Below are 18,222 nucleotides of genomic sequence, written 5' to 3'. Positions count from 1 at the left end.
AATTAATGGGTGACTTACATTTAAGCACAGTATGGCTTGCCAGCAATAGTGGTTTTCAGTCGGGGCTTGTGAGGTCATGACTGAACAATTTGGACACTGGCAGAAAATAAACTGCACATACACACACCCCATATACACTCACAGCACAGTTCAACTTTTTTAAAGAACTATTATTGGTTTTGTCATCGTTGCTTTTAATAGTAGCCGAGTTAAGTAGCATAAGCAAGATGCAATATCCAAATGCCAAACATTCTCAATAAAAATTACTAAAGCCAATTAGAAAGTAAATCTGTTTTATTTCCTCTCCTCTTTTTTGCGGTTTTTAGTTTAAAGGTCACTTTGTATTCCTAGTGAGGCCACTTACACTATGTTAATAACTGACAGTTCCTCTTCCTGACATATAATGCAGGCCTGACAACTGCTGTGCACTAAAAAGAAGATGTGAAACCAATAGTTCTCATAAGAAACCAGTGTTTCTAGCTCATGCAAATCTCCTAACTCCAGTGCTTGTTTAGTTTTTAACAAGGTCTTGCTCATTCCTAACCTTGATCAAAAAAGTGTTTCCACATGGCAGTCAGACTCATGCCAAGTACAGCTACACATAGAAAGTTGCCTGACTTAATCAAGCAATGCTGGAGACATGAAATGAATATTTAGCAAGGTCAAAGTCAGACTGCTCTTTGAGAAGCAGCAATTGCTGACAGTTGAATGAGCAGCACACAAATCTGGCATCCTATTTTAATACCTACATATTTTCACTATTTGTCATCCTGTTAACAAAACTGCATTAAAACACAATATTAGAAATCTAAGAACATTTTTATGGAAAGGATAAAATCTACTGTATATTTATGTATGTCATAAAGCCCATAATTTATCTTGCATGAAACCATTTATCTTCATTTCATAGGGTCACAACAAGTACACACTACTTTTCCTTCAGGAAGCCTGTGGCACATTGAGCTAGGCATCAGTCATAACAAGAAAGACAAACTTATTTCATTAAAAAATGGTGCATGAAGTAAAATGGAAAACTCCAAATTTTTTAATTAATAGGATTGTGAGCATAGCTTATCTTTGAAAACAGCAAATTGGAATTAATCACATTTCCAGACCAAGTTAATATTCTTTCTCTCTTCTACAAAATGACTGTGATTGATCTAAATCTAGTTATTTCATGCAAAACTAGGTTAAATACTGTAGATCTTTATGACCACACAGAAAGCATTACCATGACAGACTATGTTGTATTTCTGTTGCTGGGTAAGCCACAGTAAGTCTAACCACAAGGGATCAAAACACGGAAAAATCTCCAAGCCTTACGAATAAAATGTTTCCCCAGTAACTCTTCCACAAGAACAAATTACTGGCTTGCCTGGGCATCCAGGCATCCATTAAGAACATCATCCATCACACCCTCTTCTATTCTTGGCACACATGAGGGCACAGCAGCCAAGGACAACCCACCCACCTCACAGCAAAGACATTCACAGGCTGCTCCCACATCTGGCTGCCATGTAGCCATCCAGAGAGGGTCTCCGAGGCACCGGAGGCACGTGGCCTTCCATGCCCTCTTGGGGACAGCAATAGCAGCCCACCTCACCTGCTCTAGGTATGGTCAGGATCAGTTAGCATGCTTCTCTATGAGAAGAGGTGCTAATCGTTAGGAGGTAACTTTAGGAAGACACCTGAAGTCTCCAAGTCTGGGCAACTATATATAAATATTTATTTTTTTTTTTTCACACGCACATACATACATACATATATATAATTCATTTACTATCTGTGAATTACCATGTACTGAAATGTGCTGGTATCTCAATATTGCTATAAACCATTCTAGCTCTGTGACCATGCAAAACACTGTTAACATCTCAGTAATTTGGGATAATGAGAAGCGATAACATCATAAGAAATTATGACAAACATAATTGTGACCTCTTTTTGATTTGTGTGTTATTTTGTGAACATACACATTACAAAGCTTGTTTATAGCTTATCTACCAATATGTAACATCACAGTTCAATAGCCTGGATTCATGGTTTATCAAATGTCTGAAGCCAATATGAACAAAGGCCAGATTTGTTTGCACATCAAAAAAGAGCTATGTACTGTCAAAAGAAAGATCTATACAACATCCAAAGAACAGGCAGCAAATGCTGGCTTTACTGAGAAAAGCTAGTGACTGGATATTTCCGAAATGTAAATGACTTCTTATTTGGTGAGCCTTCCAGTTAGACACTGAGAGTGCAGCTCACCGTTTCTCTCCTCAGACTCTGGAAATATTTCCCACCCCTCCAATTCAGTTTTGTATAAAATCTCACAGAACATCCTGCTAGCAAGAAGGGAATCACGGGGATGTGGTTGTACGAAGATAATCAGATTCCTGAGGGAGCAAAGGTCCTCTTTTTTTTCTTTTTTTTTTAAATCCTCTGGGGAGTGATTTTCTCCTTACACACACCATACACACACCCCACCCCACCCCCCCCGCCCTATTAGGTCTTACTGCTTAATTAGCTACTGGATGAGATGTAGTTCTGTTTGCACCAACTTTATGTCTACTCTAATTGCTCCGAGTTGCAGTTCCAAGAAGATAAAATTGATCAAGTAACTACTTTTTTTTATTAATAATGAAAAAATCATTAAGGAATTAAAGTGAAACCATTTCACTCCTGTTGATCACGTTCAGCAATTTGAGATTATTTTATGATCCTGATCAATGTAATTAATGAGAATGGCTGTTAATTAGTTACATTAGCAGGTGGGCCATGTAAAATGTATTCTCTTAATGCCATAGAATATCATGCAATTAGAATTCGGGTTAATTCTGTAGCATTCCCAGAATAAGAGTTTAAAAAACTGCACAGGACCACGGTCTTTGAATTTTCTGCACACACATCACACAGACACATGTGCACACTCAGCCACGCAAAATGACTGTCATAAAGGCACCACAGACACACAGATGTTTGGAGATTTAGGACCATAATCAAACATTCTTCTTTTTGCAGCAGTCATCTTTATGACAAGCCCCTACACTCTCTCACAGCAAACCCTCCTCCTGGTACACAGGAACAAACCAGGTTTCACTGTAACTTCACTCTCTGCGTTTTGTTAATTCAGTCACTCTCATCTGGTCTTTTCTGGTCTCCCCCTAAGGAGAGGGCTTTTTTCAAGAGAAATAACCTCTTGGGTGTGAGCTGAGACAGACAATAAAAGTGTTAACTGCTTAGCAATGCTATGTAGCTAATTAGCAGTATTATGAGTTTAAGGGTGGTTTTGATAATCACGGGGCCTGTGAGGGTTTCTCATCCCCTAGGAACACAGGCAGATTAATACTTTTTCTTTCTTTGAGGAAAAAAAACCCAAAAAAAAACAAACTGAATTTTGGAAAAATGTGTGTATTTATACAGTGGGATACAGTTCAGTTTTGCATCTTCTGTAGGACTGCAGCAGGCAGCAAACTGAGGGAGCAATAGCTCCTAGAATTCCTCTCCAGCCAACTTATGGATTGGGTCTAAAGACTGCAGCATCTGGAGAGAACAGTCTCACAAGCAGAAGCCATTTCTGAAGCATACTCGTCTATTGACAAGGCAGGTCACAGAAAGGGAGGTCTGAGCACATTGACAGACTGGGGCAGGACAAGGGCAAGAGGAGTGGATCCACCAGAGCTGAGCACAAAACTTCTGCCCCCCTATTTCCACGAAGAACTTGGTGAGAGTCAATGATAGCTCTCCCTGCTCTGCAGCCTTGTTTGTTTGACATTGGCAAGGTGATTTTTCCCCTTCTTCACTCTTGTGCTACACTGTACTTGTAATGTCTACATAAGCCTATGTACAGAATCTCAATATGACACACATTTGGCTACACCTTGTAGTCACACACAACCGTACTGATGTACTAAAACATAACCACATCTGAAAACCATTAAACTTTAAATATTTATTTAAAAACATACAGCCTTACGATTAAAAAAAAAATAACCACAGTCAATCAAACCATCACAAGTCATCCTCAAATATCAAAAATGACAAGTGCACTAGAAATAAAGATTTTAATTTACTCTTTGCCTATTAAGAATATCCAAGATTAGAGACTCCAAAGGCAAAAGTGATTAACAGCCACACAAATATGCAGCCAAGCTGTGTTTGCTGTTGGTAGGGAAAACTCCAGGTGAGTTTAAGTTCCTGATGAATCCCTGACATGCTGGGTCAGCCCATGGCTCTGAACTACACTGTTTGCAGAACACTTTTTTCACTATTATCATCAGAAAAAACGCAAGAGCTGTCTCCCTTTGAAAAAGGCTGTCATGTCAGTGAAGGAAGAGACAACAGAGAAAGAAGACAACTGTGATACACCTTAGGAGTAAGCTATCCCACAAGAGCCTGGCTCTAGCAGGACTCAAGTTTAACAAGCTCTTCAATGGCTGTGACCCCTCATCATCAGGAACACTGGATGTAAGAGGAAGGGCTGTATTTTAGAGAAAGTGCTCCCCAACAAAAAGAGTGATTCCCTATTTACAAAAGAGTAAAAAAAATAAACAAAGCAAACATCACCATTGTTTCTATAAAGTCTTAATGGTAATCTCAATGGACGAGATCCAGATTCTGTGGTATCAGCCTCAGTCTTTACCTGCTGGTTCCTACACTAAATATTACATGTACATAACTGTCGGCTTGAGCCAGTGTATATTGGCCTCTTCAGATGAAAGAAAATTGGTGTCAGCAGCCTCCTGAGCACATTTTAATAATCAGCCTGATCATGGGTGCATGGCAGCTGCTCGATTGATGGTGTTAGACAGCGAATAAAGAAAGATGCCAGCAGTGCCCTCAGATCTGACATAACGAGGGAAACATCAGTCATTTGGCTAAAAGGCTCATAAAGGCTCCATCAGCTGTGACACAGGAGTCTGTCTTATGCAAAGCTAATGAGGAAATGTGGCAGCGTTAGCATTCTCTTTAGACAGTACCAAGTTGCGAGTGAACTGCATTTTAGATGAAAAACTCTGTTGAAAACAGGGCAGTTTTCATGATCTTTCCTAGATAATACCCAGATATCTGGGACAGACTGTTAGAAATTAAAAGATTTTGAAAGGGTTTTAGGACGGTGACTGTCAGTCCCAGTAGCCTGTGTATTGATTCCCAATTGATACTGTGTGTATGTAAGGATTAGCTTTTCTGTCTAAATTTTGATCATCCGCACCATGATCTCCCTTTAATGCTGGGAACCTTCGGGTGTCCATTGGTCACCAGTGCAAGGACAGGGCACAAACAGGGCTCTCCACTCGACTGATGCAGACCTGAATGGGAAGCAGTGAAGACGCAGCTGCACAACCCAGCCCTGCACCAGTCGGCTGCTTTGTGCCCCTCAGGGCTTGGGAAGCAGTGGTCTGGAGTCATTTGAGAACACTGCCCGTGTCTCCTGTGTGAATATTTTAAAGCTGTCGTTCTTCAGGAGGGTACAAGCAGCTCACCCTGTCTGTGGATTGGGTTGCAGATCGAGCCTGTGAGAAAAACTTACCCTGGAGCTGTCAGAAGGGTTGCTTTGGAGGGTAAGGTAACAGTAGGGAAATGGGGAAGAAGAGACTCACAGATGAACTTTCACTTTCAGTCAAATTTCCATTTCTAGCAACTTCTCCCATTTCAGTTTTCCAGAATGTTGATATATTGCACTAATTATAAGAATGACCTTCTCCCCTTCTACATTTTTTTCTTCCTTCCACTGCTCCAGTAAATAGATTTACAGTCTAATGTTATTTCTGTGTATGTCATGAGAGCCATTCCAACAGCAACAGGGCATTATGAAAAAAGCAGTCAAAAGGTAATTAGAAATCTTGCTGAAATGTTATGTTTGTTACGTGAGGATTACAATGAATGTTTCAATGAGCCTCAAAGTTCATCCTTAACATTGATAAGTGGGTTTCTGCCAAGAAATGCACAGCTGGTGACAGCAGGGATTCAGGGTTTGGGAGGGACACACACTTCTAAGGTGAAATTGGAGACAGGGATTAGAATTGAAGAAAACAAAGGAGGTCTTTATTCCTGGAAATGTTAAAGTCATTTTTCAGTGGCAAAGGAAATGCCATTTTTATAGCACATACCTAATCTTTCCCCTAGTTTTGATAGCAGATGTTTAGTTACATAGGTACAAAGTGGGATTCCAGAGCTAGAGCAAAGAAAATGGCCATCAGGTTTTCTGACTTTGTTCCTCAGCCACAACAGTACCACATCACACTGTGCCTTGTATGTGCCCCATTGTCTACCTGGTACCTCTAGCTCCACATTAACTAAGCATCTAGAAAAATGAAATATTGATAAGCAGGGTTAAGTTGTCAAAAAAGTGATCCCAGCACTCTGGAACTGCAGATGTGCAGAAGTAACCCACAGGTTCTAACATGATATTCCAGACTGCTCCTACCCAGAGTTACAATGCTAATTGCCACAAGAATATTCAATGTAGCCTGCCTGAAAAGGCAACCTGCTGAAATAACTCCTATGAGGTTGTTTCCAAGCACTCTCAATTACTCTAAGTAATGTTTCATTTTTTCTTAGTGGTCCATCTCAATTGCATTTTTTCAGTCCTCTGAATGACAATTTACAACAAGTTCCAAAATAATACCCACAGATTGCAGCTGCTATTAAGGTTAATTAATTATTGTTTCTGGAAACTGTTGAGCTTCTTGAATGAAAAGTTACACATTGTATATCAGTGCTTCACTGATATTAGAGGAGGCAAAAAATACATGTTTTTCTTATGAAAATTAATTCTCTGGCCTGTTTTTTAGACCTCTGTACTGCAAACTAAATTTGTCTAGCTGCTTTCTATATAGTAATGACATACAGACCATAATACCTTTCCTGGGAAGAGACTACAAAATTGCACCAGCACTTTGGAACATTCTGTCAGCATCAGAGTTACACTGCAAATGGTTTAAGAACATAATTTTTTAACAATAGGGCCTTATTTTTGCTGAAAGTTAACATCACTGAGGTATTTTACTATTATCTAACTCCATTTGCACTTACATTTGCTTGATTATGTGGCTTTGCCAAGTTGTACTAATACAAATTATAGATTATTGTTTTGGGATATACTCTTTTTTTCAGTTGTATTTTAGAGCTGCACAATTTGTATGTGGTTGGTATTCTTTGCAGTTTACTTTCTACAATGTATGTGGTACAACCACACTGCCATTTAGTATAAAACATTAGGTTAAGGCCATATACTGCCGAGTTTGTGAGAAGCCAGAGAAATTTTCCTGAGAAATAAATGCATGCCCTAAAGCCATTTCTGCAAAATACTAAATGGTAAACAATTACAATGCTTATGCTAAGCTCTGTGTTAACAGCTGCATGTATTACAGACTGACACACAGAACATTGATACAGCAGGGCCTGTACAGAACGTATTTAAAACTGTATTTCAAAACTTGTAACATGCCAACATGCAAATTAATAAATTTTTCTTTCCAAATGTCACCGACATGGTGATTTCCTGCCAGCCTGAGCATCGTTCTCCTGAAGCAGTAGAAGTAACACAGTCAATCTCCTCTGAATCCTATCTCCCCTGCTTCCTGCAGGGTCCCTGGGAGTTTATGATTCATATTCCAAAAGCTGTATGCAATAGCCCTTCGGGGATATATATTAATGAAGAAATTTTCTCATGCCAGAGCTGCCTCTTTATTGGAGTACGAAGGGTACAGTCTGCTCTGAGCGGCTTTTTAATTTCTCATAATTAACCCTGCCAGAATTAACATCGGTGGCATCACTGACAGCAAATTAAAGAAGCCGTATCAGCAGAGTTAAAGCTTTTTCTGCCTTCCCTTCTCCCTCCTCCCCTTTTCAGCCCCCCCATTTTCTGTGTGTTTAAAGAAGAAAGTTCTCAAAGTCTGACAAGGCGATCATCCTGTCATTGCACTAAGAGCCCTGCTGGGAGAGGTATGATTAGAGCATTTCCAGACTTCCCTGCCGTTAATACCAACCTATTTCAGCTCTTAACTGGCCTCGTGCCATGTAGATTTGTGGCGAAGAACCATGGTTTCAGTTTCTTTCACTCTATGAGGTACAGTGGCTCACCTGATCTCCTCTGTGAGCTGATGGAACCAAGATCTAAAGCCCTCTACAGCATTCAGACAGCTTCTTCTACTGACAGTGTATTAAAAGCCAGATCAGCTGTACTTTGAGTCTCTTTAATCTAGCATCATACCAGCCCCTTTTACACAATTCTGGGCAGAAGATGAAAACATACTAAGAACACCAAGATACCCAAACAAACACATTTTTTTCTTCTGTTAAGCCAGAAATAAATGTGTTAAGTTTTGATATCCCTGCAGCCACAGCCACTTAAATGTAGAATGTCAGACAAAGAGGAAAGGGATGGACTATCAATGTCCTACCTGATTTTCTCCACTGCATGTCTGAGAGGAGAGAGGGATCCTGAGGAAAGGCCAGGGTGGTGAATGCCATTATAAGAATTACAGTTCAAGCCCTCCTGTCCCATTTGAGTGCTCTGAGTATCAAAGCCCTAGAGATCAAAACTAGATTGGCTTACATAAATATTTACCCCATTGTTTGATCTTCTGCTGAAAACTGACAAATTATGAAGCTGAAAGGTCTACCAAAGGCAAGGTATGGTAAGACTGCTGCTGTTACAGTCACATGAGAAGTAACAGTGGATGAACCAAAAAACAGTGTTCTTCATTCATCGACCGACTGATTTTCATGGAAATCATATTTATTGATCCTCTTATTCCCTCTCTATAGTCATAGCCTTTCTTTAGCAATGAATGAAACTTGTGATCATGGTCACTTTGCTTTCTGCAGAGAACCTAAGGCACATACATCTTGGCACATGATCACACAAGGAGCTGGTGATTTTAAAGCCACAAGGAGAACTTCCAGTTCTACCCTGCTACTCTGCACTTGCTTTGTTTCATACTGCCTTCTTCCCATGAGCCTGGCATTGCATCCCACTTAGAACTTCCAAGTGTTAAAACATTTGCCTGGACTTCAAAATGTCTACGTAAATACAGGATGAATATTTTGCATAATGCTTTATGTGAAGCATCTTCCATTACCTGGTTACTGCCATTAACATCAATCTAAAAATCCCAAATCCACGGACCCAATAATATTTTCAGAGCTCTGATGGCTTGAGACCAAGAATAGGGATTTCCATCAGCAGGGGATAGAAGTTAGGGAGAACACAGTGACTCTAAGCAAGCATGTGACAGCTAACAGAGGTGCACACACACTCTCCCTGACAGACCACAGACTGCACTGTAAAACACTGCAGTCGGTGTAGCACTGGAAATGTGCCAGTGCTACCAGAATGAGGATATGCTTCCTGCATTGTCATCTCACTTGATAGGCACTGTTTGAACACAATCTGTGAGCAATTTCAGTGTGCCACAGAGCTCACCAGAGGGAAAGGATCTGATTTACATTCAGTGGTCTGAAAGGTCACAGCAATGATGGTGCTGCAGATTACTTGGAGATATGACAGCAGCATCAATTTCTTGAGACTATAATATTAAGTGTTTGTGTGTGTCTCTGTACATAAAACTACATGTATAGCTCTGTGAGGAGAAAACTAAATTGCTAAATAACTTTCTGCATTAAAACCAGGAGACAAATGGATTTTTGCAAAAGTTATCATTATCTTAGACTTCTTCTATGATTGGGGAAGCAAAACAACCCTGAGAGGGAAAGAGCTTAGGACAGTACTGGTTCCATGAATGTCTCAGTTCACAATGGAAGAGGGATGGTATGTAGCACCAAAGTACTGGACACCTACCCAAAAAGCAGTTGAAAATGAGAGCCGAATATGCTTTGAAGACAAGCTCTTCAGTTGGTTACAATTCCCATGTAACTCCAGCTGAGGGTTTTATGGGAATGTCAGTTTTAGTAATCACTGAATTGTCCTGCATGCAGCTACAGTCCTGGACCATATTCTTGTCCACCTTTAACTTCTCTGATCTATCTAAAAGTTTCAGCATTTTAATTAATTCCCTGTGACTCTTCCCAACAAACGCTACAGCTGAGATTATCAGCTGCAGGGAATTTCTGGAGGAAATTACGAGAGGTTTCCAATATAAAGGTGGCTGATATTCACACACCCTTCTGACTTGGTTCTCTTATACAAATCTATACATGATTTTTTTATTATTTCCATTACTAATGTACATCTTTATAAAGGTCTACAGATAACTTGGTTGGGAGTGCTGTAGCATAATAAGCCAGGAAAGGGGGAATACATATGAAAAGAAACAATTTGAAAATAAACAATACACATGAAAAGAAGGCTAAGAATGCTTAGAGCAACTGGGAAGGTATTTAGAGCTTAGTGTAGAAAAATCTCTGAAGCCATTTCTTCTGTGTATGGCTGCAGTAAAAGAAATAGCAACAAGGACACAGAGATGCACCAAGGGCTGTAATACAAATCATAGGAAGCAAGGTGATTTCTCTAATAACTACTTCACAACAGGAATTCTATCCACAATTTTAAGCATCACATAGGTAAGTTAATTTTACTGTAGAGGGGGTGCAGCTTCAGAAACCTTGACTAACCTTGGGTACTTAAAGATCTCATGTCAAGACAGGTCAAAGTGGTTGAATTTATTCTTGCGAGGAAAAATTTTCATATATCACAGAGATGTGGGAGATGGGGAGAACCTGTTCATTACCAGTCAAAATAAAATACAGCAAAAACTGGCCTTCATTTCACACTTGGAAATAAAGAGCCAGTATCTGTTATCAGTGATAGCTATAATAGTCTCATTGATTTCAATGAAAGCTGCAAGAGTGCATCTAACTGAGGAATCCGGATCACAAAGTGTAAAGAAAAATAATTTTGCTTAGAGAGTAATGAATATGCCATATTATGCTGTCAAATAATATTATTGCCACAAAGTCTCAATGAGTTTATGAAACAGATTGGTATTTTTATAGTAGAGAGTAGATTGAAAGAGAGAAAACAAAATGAAGATTAAAAAAAGGTAAAAGAAAGCAGGCTTACTGGGCCAAATGGCTTTTTCATGTCCATAAATTGCTAAGTGTATTTCTAATTAATTTCCCAATTCAAACAGCCGGAAATAAAAAACAGGCTTTTGAGTGTGCTGTGAACTCAGGAGAGACTCTGTAGACTTGGGCAAATAATAGTATAAAATGGTTTATGAAACCAGAGGGTTTATGGTCTATAAATAACTTCCATGTATTTTTATTCTTTACACGTACAATATTACTGAGGACTGGATGATAGCTTTTCACTGCTGCCTGGTTGACTTCTTCCACACACACACCCAAGGTAATGACGATATTGATCCCGAAGAGACATTTTTTGAGACAGATAAAAAAGCCACACAACTGAACTAATAGAAAGGGCCTAGCAACTTTAGTGGTAAAGCTGCAGTCTTTTAAGTGAACAGCAATTGGCCATACAGTTTAAAACCTACATCCTAACAACTTCAGGGGTCTAGGATGAAAAAAAAAAAAGAAAAAAAGAGTAAGCCATCTAAAAGATGACTTATGGCAGTTAGTGCTTTTAACAGCCCTTTAGATAGCTAACATATCCATTTTTAGGAATCCAAGTATAATTTAAACCAAAAAATATACATGAGCTACATGTATTTGTCAGTGTAAATAAGAGACTCACTGAGAAAATGCTTCTGATCTTTAGATTTACAGCATGCTATTTTTTGGCTAAATGTGCAATTCAAAATGTGCCTAATTCCTAAAATCCATATATGTGACACTGCCTGGGTTTCCATGACTACTGCTCTGAAAACCATATTAATTATTCAAGAGGTCCATGCCATTCTCCCTGCGTTCCATAAGGAATGCTGGGAAGCACTGTCTGCCTTTATAGAGCAATACAGATATTTAAAAGGACTGCAACGCTAGCTCTAAATACCACAGATATTTTCTTACACTATGACATCTGCAAGATAGGTCCCATAAATATTATCCAAACACTCCAGTGCATCAGCACAGAAAGAAAAATGAAAAAAAAACCCAAACAACAAAACCTCCAAACCAGAAAAAACTCTCCTCTTTGCTTTTTTTCTTCTCTGTTTCAGCAATCTTCAAAAAGGTGCTTTAATTCTAGTCACTGTTTATCATCCTGATATAATCCTATTTTAAACAAAGTCAACTAGCTTGCATGCAGGAGGGATTAATCGCCTGTGTTTTTCTAGGGGATATAGTTTCAAATGGTGAGATTTACATTAAATCAAATTTCTCACATCAACTGTGACTAAGCAGCTGTTTGCCGTATCTGTTGATCTCTGTATATTTTAATAACCATAATCAGTGCAGAGAACATTTTTTACAGATAACATTATCAAAACATGCTGTAACAAAGTGAGGAATGTCAGTGTTGGAGCAGTACATACCACCGCCGACGTCCTGTCACAGCGGAGCGATCAGTGCCAATCACACCACAGCAGCACTGCTGCATTACAGGGCCAATTACCCAAAGGCAGAGAGGAGAAGAAAGTGGGCCAGATCCTCTTCTAGTGGGAGCAGAACAATGGAGTTATCACAGACTTATACCGATGTGATTGAAGCCGTAATCTGGCCCAGCATCAATCTTGCCGAGAATCGCTTGGGATCTCAGATTGGCATACATGTAATACTCAGGCAGCGCTTATGCAAAAAGTCCATAGCATGTAAGAGAAAATGAGAGCTTTTCTACAGAATTTAGTAAGTCAAACCACTACAGAAAATGCCACTACTTAGATATATTCTAGATCTCAATTAAACAGTCTCTATTCCTTCCATATTTTAGCTGCAAAAAGAATACTTTTTTTCATGACTACATGCTTAGGGATTTTTTTTTTTTCTGCTGAAGAAAATGTATTTATTTTTTCTTTCCAGAACCTTTAAGTTCAGCTCTATTACATTCTCCAGTAACATCTACAGCATATCTGCTGCACATGCTGCTGTTCTTTTACCTTATGTGGGGATTTAACTGGTAAGGTGAATCTGAATTTCCCCAAAGCAAGGATACAGCCTTGTCACCACATAAAAAAGTGAACAGTGAAAACAAAGCTCTAGATTCAAGGCCTACTGAAATCACAATACCATGAAAACATCCCTGACTGACACTCCCTGAGCATGATCAAATACACAACAGTAAACAACCAAAAAGTGCAGAAATATTTTCAAGTCTCAGAACCACAGGAACACCCACCATGCATGAGCCTACCTCTCCCCATGTCCTGTCTCTTTACAGTTCATCTTTATAGCAGATCCCATTGTCCAAGTTGGTCAGCATCCTGACGTGGGCCGCAGCACAGCAGAGGTGCAGGAGCAGGACCCAAGACTGAGATGGCAGTTTTGTCTGAGATCTCCCACATACTCTAGCATTGACTCACCCCCTCTGCACATCTGTTCCTGTTTGCTGGATGAAGATCTCTGCCCCTCGGGCTGTGTACAGCACCGAGCACAATCCTCACCCTCCCCCAGATCAGCTCTGGGATCAAGGCATTATTATGATATAGCCAATACACTACTACAATACAACAATCATTTCCAGTTGCCTGTTTTCAGGGGTTTGTTTTTTTAATCTTCCTCCCAAACACATTTCACTAACAGGGCACCATCATTACTATTATTATTTACTATTCAGATTGCAGCTCTAGCGCCCACAGTGAGCTTTCTTTATTACTCCCAAGTTCTTACTTGCCATATAAAGTGCTCCATCGAAATATAGATAAAAAGTAATTTCCTCAAGAGCAAGGTGTGAACTGAGCATACTTAATTGTGCACTGTTATATCAACTGTATAATGTTGCAATAAAATTCCAAAACAATGTGATTAAAAATTATACCAAATGAGGATACCTAGGTGCCGTAGCCAGTCAAAGCACATTTATCCAATCTAAATTATATGCTAAGCAAATAAAATAAACATGCAATTTGCTAATTAAAGTGCACTCTCATGTATCCTGTAACCACCATAAATTATACAGCAACATTTAATTTTTTGACTGTTCAGCAATGTTTATGACTGCTTTACTAAATTAACAGAACGAAGGGGGCAAATTAGTAGGAAAGCAGTGCTTTTCCCCATTTCCTTTCAAATTTATTTTTTCCATAGTTCTTTTGTTCTGTTTTTTAATAATTGCACCTTCCCAAAACAGCATGTTAATTTTACTGTGGATTTTCTCCATTTTTACTTTTAAAGCTCTACTCTGTTCAATGCCAGCTACTTGCTTTTGCACATTCTCTCCTGTATGGAAGTCAGTTTATCTTATTTGAACAATCCTTTCATAAAAACTCCATGCTCAAAGACCCCACATTTGGACAATGACAAAAATGATGGTTTTTCCCCCTCAAGTAAGATGACAGTATTTCAATCCTTTCATTTCACCCAAAACCTACAGCCCAAATCACAATGACTGGGTTCTAGTTGAGGCTATGAGCCTTCCATCATCTGGAGTCAAATGCTGAAGGCATTCCCGGACTCACTCGAGGGGAACTGTGAACAGTGGGGTTTGTTTTCTTTTAAAATCTAAGGTCTCAGACTCTTGTTTGCCTGGCAACCAGGTTAGCTGTGTTTTAGACTTCTGACAAACTTCTTTTATCCCAGACTGTGGTCAGGTAAAGTGGAGTGGGGGACAGAAGCCACTGTTCAACCCCTGAGTCTATTCTTTTCTACAACATAAACAGTTAAGGGATCTGACTCTTGTTCCAGTTTCTTGCTTTCCCATTTACCACCTTTCTTCTTCCCTTTGCACTCATATGGAAGGCAAAATATCAACAATTCATAACTATGATGATGCAAATTGGTCATTTTCAAATTCACTCAACACCCAAATATTAAAATTCCTCAAAATTTTCTATCTATCTGAATTTCAGAGACCATTTATGACTAATGTGCTCATGTAAGTTAAAATGAAAGTATCAGACCACAGGACAACCTTTGCAGTTGGCCATTACCTCGAGCAACAGAAGATACTGTTCAGTGGTATTAGCACTGGAGCTGATGTTCTGCACCCAAGAGTTACCTGCAGGTTATCTGCAGGCTCCCCCAACCCCTACATCCCACTGGCACACTAAACCCTCTAGGAATGTGCAGTTGATCACACACTGCCTGGCCTTCCTGGGTAGCAGTGCTCCTGAGACAGTTTGGCAGATTCTGATGCATTCAGAAATACAATTCTAAACTAACACACAATTGCCAATACACTGGAAGAGTTTTATGTAATTTTAAAAATTACTAAGGGCATAAAATCTTTCAGCTGAAGCCAAGGACCACTCCAAGAAGTCCCAGATGGCTGTATCCGAACAAGGTACAGAAACTGCTTCTGAGAAAACCTTCATACAGAGGTCAAAGTGCTTTGCTGGAAATGCACAGTGTTAACACCCTAATGTCAGTAAATTCATCTAAAAATTAGAATCTTTGCTGAGCTATGTTTTTCTAGAATATTCTAGAACTGAATGCTATCAGAAACTTGTCAGCAGATACTCTGCACAGAGTAGGGTTTCTAACAACAAAACAACCAAGGAACACTTTCTCTACCTTTAAGTCACACTTGAGAAGAATAATATTGTTTCATACATGTCTTCCTTTCACAGCAGCTGAGTGGACCTGTACTTTGTTTATTACAGATGCCTTTTTAATTTGTATTACTTTGCTGAGAGGATCAATGAGTTACCTCAGTGCTGCCCAATTTGCAGTTTTGCTGCAAGACCTTTTCCCTTAGAAATACTCCTAAATTCCTGTCTTCAATGAAAACTGCCTCTCACTAGAACAAGGAAATAATTTCGCAATCTAATCTGCCTCCTGAAACCTTGCCTAAAGACAGCTCCTGCCTCATTGGTTATTTATTTTTTGGGAAATGGGAGGAAAATGCATTTCTTTTTGTCTTTCAGGCCATCCTTTTTCTAATTTTTCCTGCCGACTGGCATTTAATATTGCTTCTGCAATGAACAGAAAGCACTGGATTCTCTTGAAAACAAAATGTTGCCATTTAGAAAAAAAAAAAGAAAGTTAATTTCTTCTTCTTCTTCTTCCACATCCACAGAGATTTGTTAGCTAGAAAATACCCATTATGCCTTGCCATGGAGGGGGGTATGACACCATCCCTCAAACTTCTGCTTATGCCATGTGATGTAAAATAATTTTAAGTACTAGACAGAGACAGTCCCCCCAACCCTGCAGGTTTAGGGATGAATCATAGTTTCTGCTCTCTGAATTACATCTCCATCTGTTTTAATTTTGGGGATTGGAACTCGATCTTGGACAAAGAAAGTTGATGCCAACAGCTCATGAAGCCAGTGCCCATCAAAGAGATGTGCCGGCTTTAAACTGAATGGCCCATGTCAGTAAATACTGTGAGGCTGAACACAACATGCAGGGACACCATATGTGATTTGAAAGGAATCAGCAAATGCCTAATTCAGAGGTTTTAAAATGGATTCACTTAGCATTGGTGAGGTTCTAGACTCAGTAATACTTGGTCCAGCTGTTTATCAGACTTAGCACATTTACATATGACCTTCAATTCCTCCTGCCATCATCCTGCCAGCTGAGAAAAATCAATAGTGCTTTGTTGTAAGGCTGTGAAAATTCCAGAAGTGCAAGATAAGCTACTCCCTTGGTTCAACCCTAATAGCCAATGGAACTCAAGGGAACTCACAATTACTGGGGCTATGGCTCGCTGTTTCTGTGGTATAACACCTTAAGAATATTTTAATGCTGGAAAAAATATATACCATCATTTCCAAATTTCTTTCTGCAAGATACTTACATATGATGACCTGGGTAGCCTTCATATGAGACCTGAACTTTTGGACAAATGGAATCAGGCGGCCTCTCATCTCCTCCTTCTCCCAGCATGAAAGAGCAAACTTATTTTAAAATAAAAAACAGCAGTACAAAGCATTTTTAATTAATTCCCAAATTACATATAAGAGCCCATTTTATAGGGAAAAAAAAGCAACTGAATTACAAAAGAATTCAAGCATCTTATTTGTGAAGCAGGATTCATCTATGTTTTACCACTGTGAAGCCAAAGGAACACCACAGGGCTGAATTGTATTAGACTAGACTTTCCAAAAATAAAGATCACAGCCCTGCCTGTTGACCTCTGCGGGATTTTTGCTTAAGTGACTGCAAGATAAAGAATTTGACATAAAGAGGAATGAAACTGAATTCTAAAAGAAAAATGTGGAACAGAAAATGCAAGGCAATTATCTGATTACTAATAGGAAGAGGTAGAGAGCCATGAAGTATAATGTTCAAGGGATTATCCAGCTTTGAACAATGCTTGCTTAACAGCTGCTACCGAACTGTGGTTTGTGTACTTGGCAGAGAGTTTCATTAATGATAATCTACAGTGTTTACAGCCCATAGGCCTCTAAATATGTTAAGAACCTTTTTTATTTGTGTTTTATAATCCTTTTCCCTTATGTTTTATGTTTTTCTTGATATTTTTGAGATCTGAGGGGGTTTATGTTTCAAAATGATTCATTCTGCTCTGACAACTGCAGAGCAAGATTGCAGTAAATGTTCCCTTGTTATCAAGACTATGTATTTATAAACAGAAAGGAAAACCATCTAAATTCATACCAGGATTTGGATCACCACCAGCTAATACATTCAGATGCCAATATACAGTGCTCCATTGTTTACATGTGAAAGTAAATGTCAAACAGAGGTGTCTTTGCCAGTTGCTAGATATTCCTCAGTCACTCCTTGGATCTGTCAGGTTGCAGCAAATTGAAACTACCTTATTTTTGACATTGCATGTGACCTGAACTTCATTTAAGGGAATCCTGCAATTATTTTAAAGGTACAGTATTGATTAAGGCCTAGATTTGCTTTAAAATTTGGTTTTCAAATGCTTCCCTGATCTGTTCTCTATGGCAACACTTAGGTAACATCAGGAAAACAGAACATAATTAAGAATATAATTTCGTTGTGGAGGGCATTATGTATAATGCAGTACACTGGGAAGATCATCACAATTCAAATGCCAAGTCACTGAGTCCTGGCTGCAATGCTTTGAACACATGCTATTTCAGTGGCCATGACTCTGTCATGATAAAACCAAAGGAGATTATTACTTCAAAGCAATTAGCATAGCTAATTCTGACACAGGGCAACACACTTCTCCTTCAGTCTTTCCTCCACATTTGTGCTCTCCCCCTCGTTGTGATGGGATTCGTGTGAGTTCGGCGGTGGCCGCGCTCAGCTCCAGAACCTCCTGCCAGG

At 39.2% G+C, this 18,222-nt stretch overlaps 1 protein-coding gene across 4 annotated transcripts in view; it reads right to left on the bottom strand.

The window, feature by feature from the left end:
- AFF2 (ALF transcription elongation factor 2) overlaps positions 1-18,222 on the bottom strand; it is a 335,651-nt gene that overhangs the window by 277,217 nt on the left and 40,212 nt on the right. Inside the window, exon 1 of one of the 4 annotated variants that reach the window (XM_086850063.1) lies at positions 12,393-12,457. The exons of the other annotated variants lie outside the window; for them this stretch is intronic. Within the exon in view, the coding sequence (XP_086706189.1) occupies positions 12,393-12,457 (65 nt within the window). Of the gene's footprint in view, positions 1-12,392; positions 12,458-18,222 lie in introns of those variants that run through there. 4 annotated transcript variants of the gene reach the window in all.

The sequence above is a fragment of the Cyanistes caeruleus genome, chromosome 14, assembly GCF_971803275.1.
Source record: "Cyanistes caeruleus chromosome 14, bCyaCae1.hap1.1, whole genome shotgun sequence".
Lineage (NCBI taxonomy): Eukaryota > Metazoa > Chordata > Aves > Passeriformes > Paridae > Cyanistes > Cyanistes caeruleus.
The sequence above is the reverse complement of the archived record's forward strand: the minus strand, read 5'-3'. Positions and strand labels throughout refer to the sequence as shown.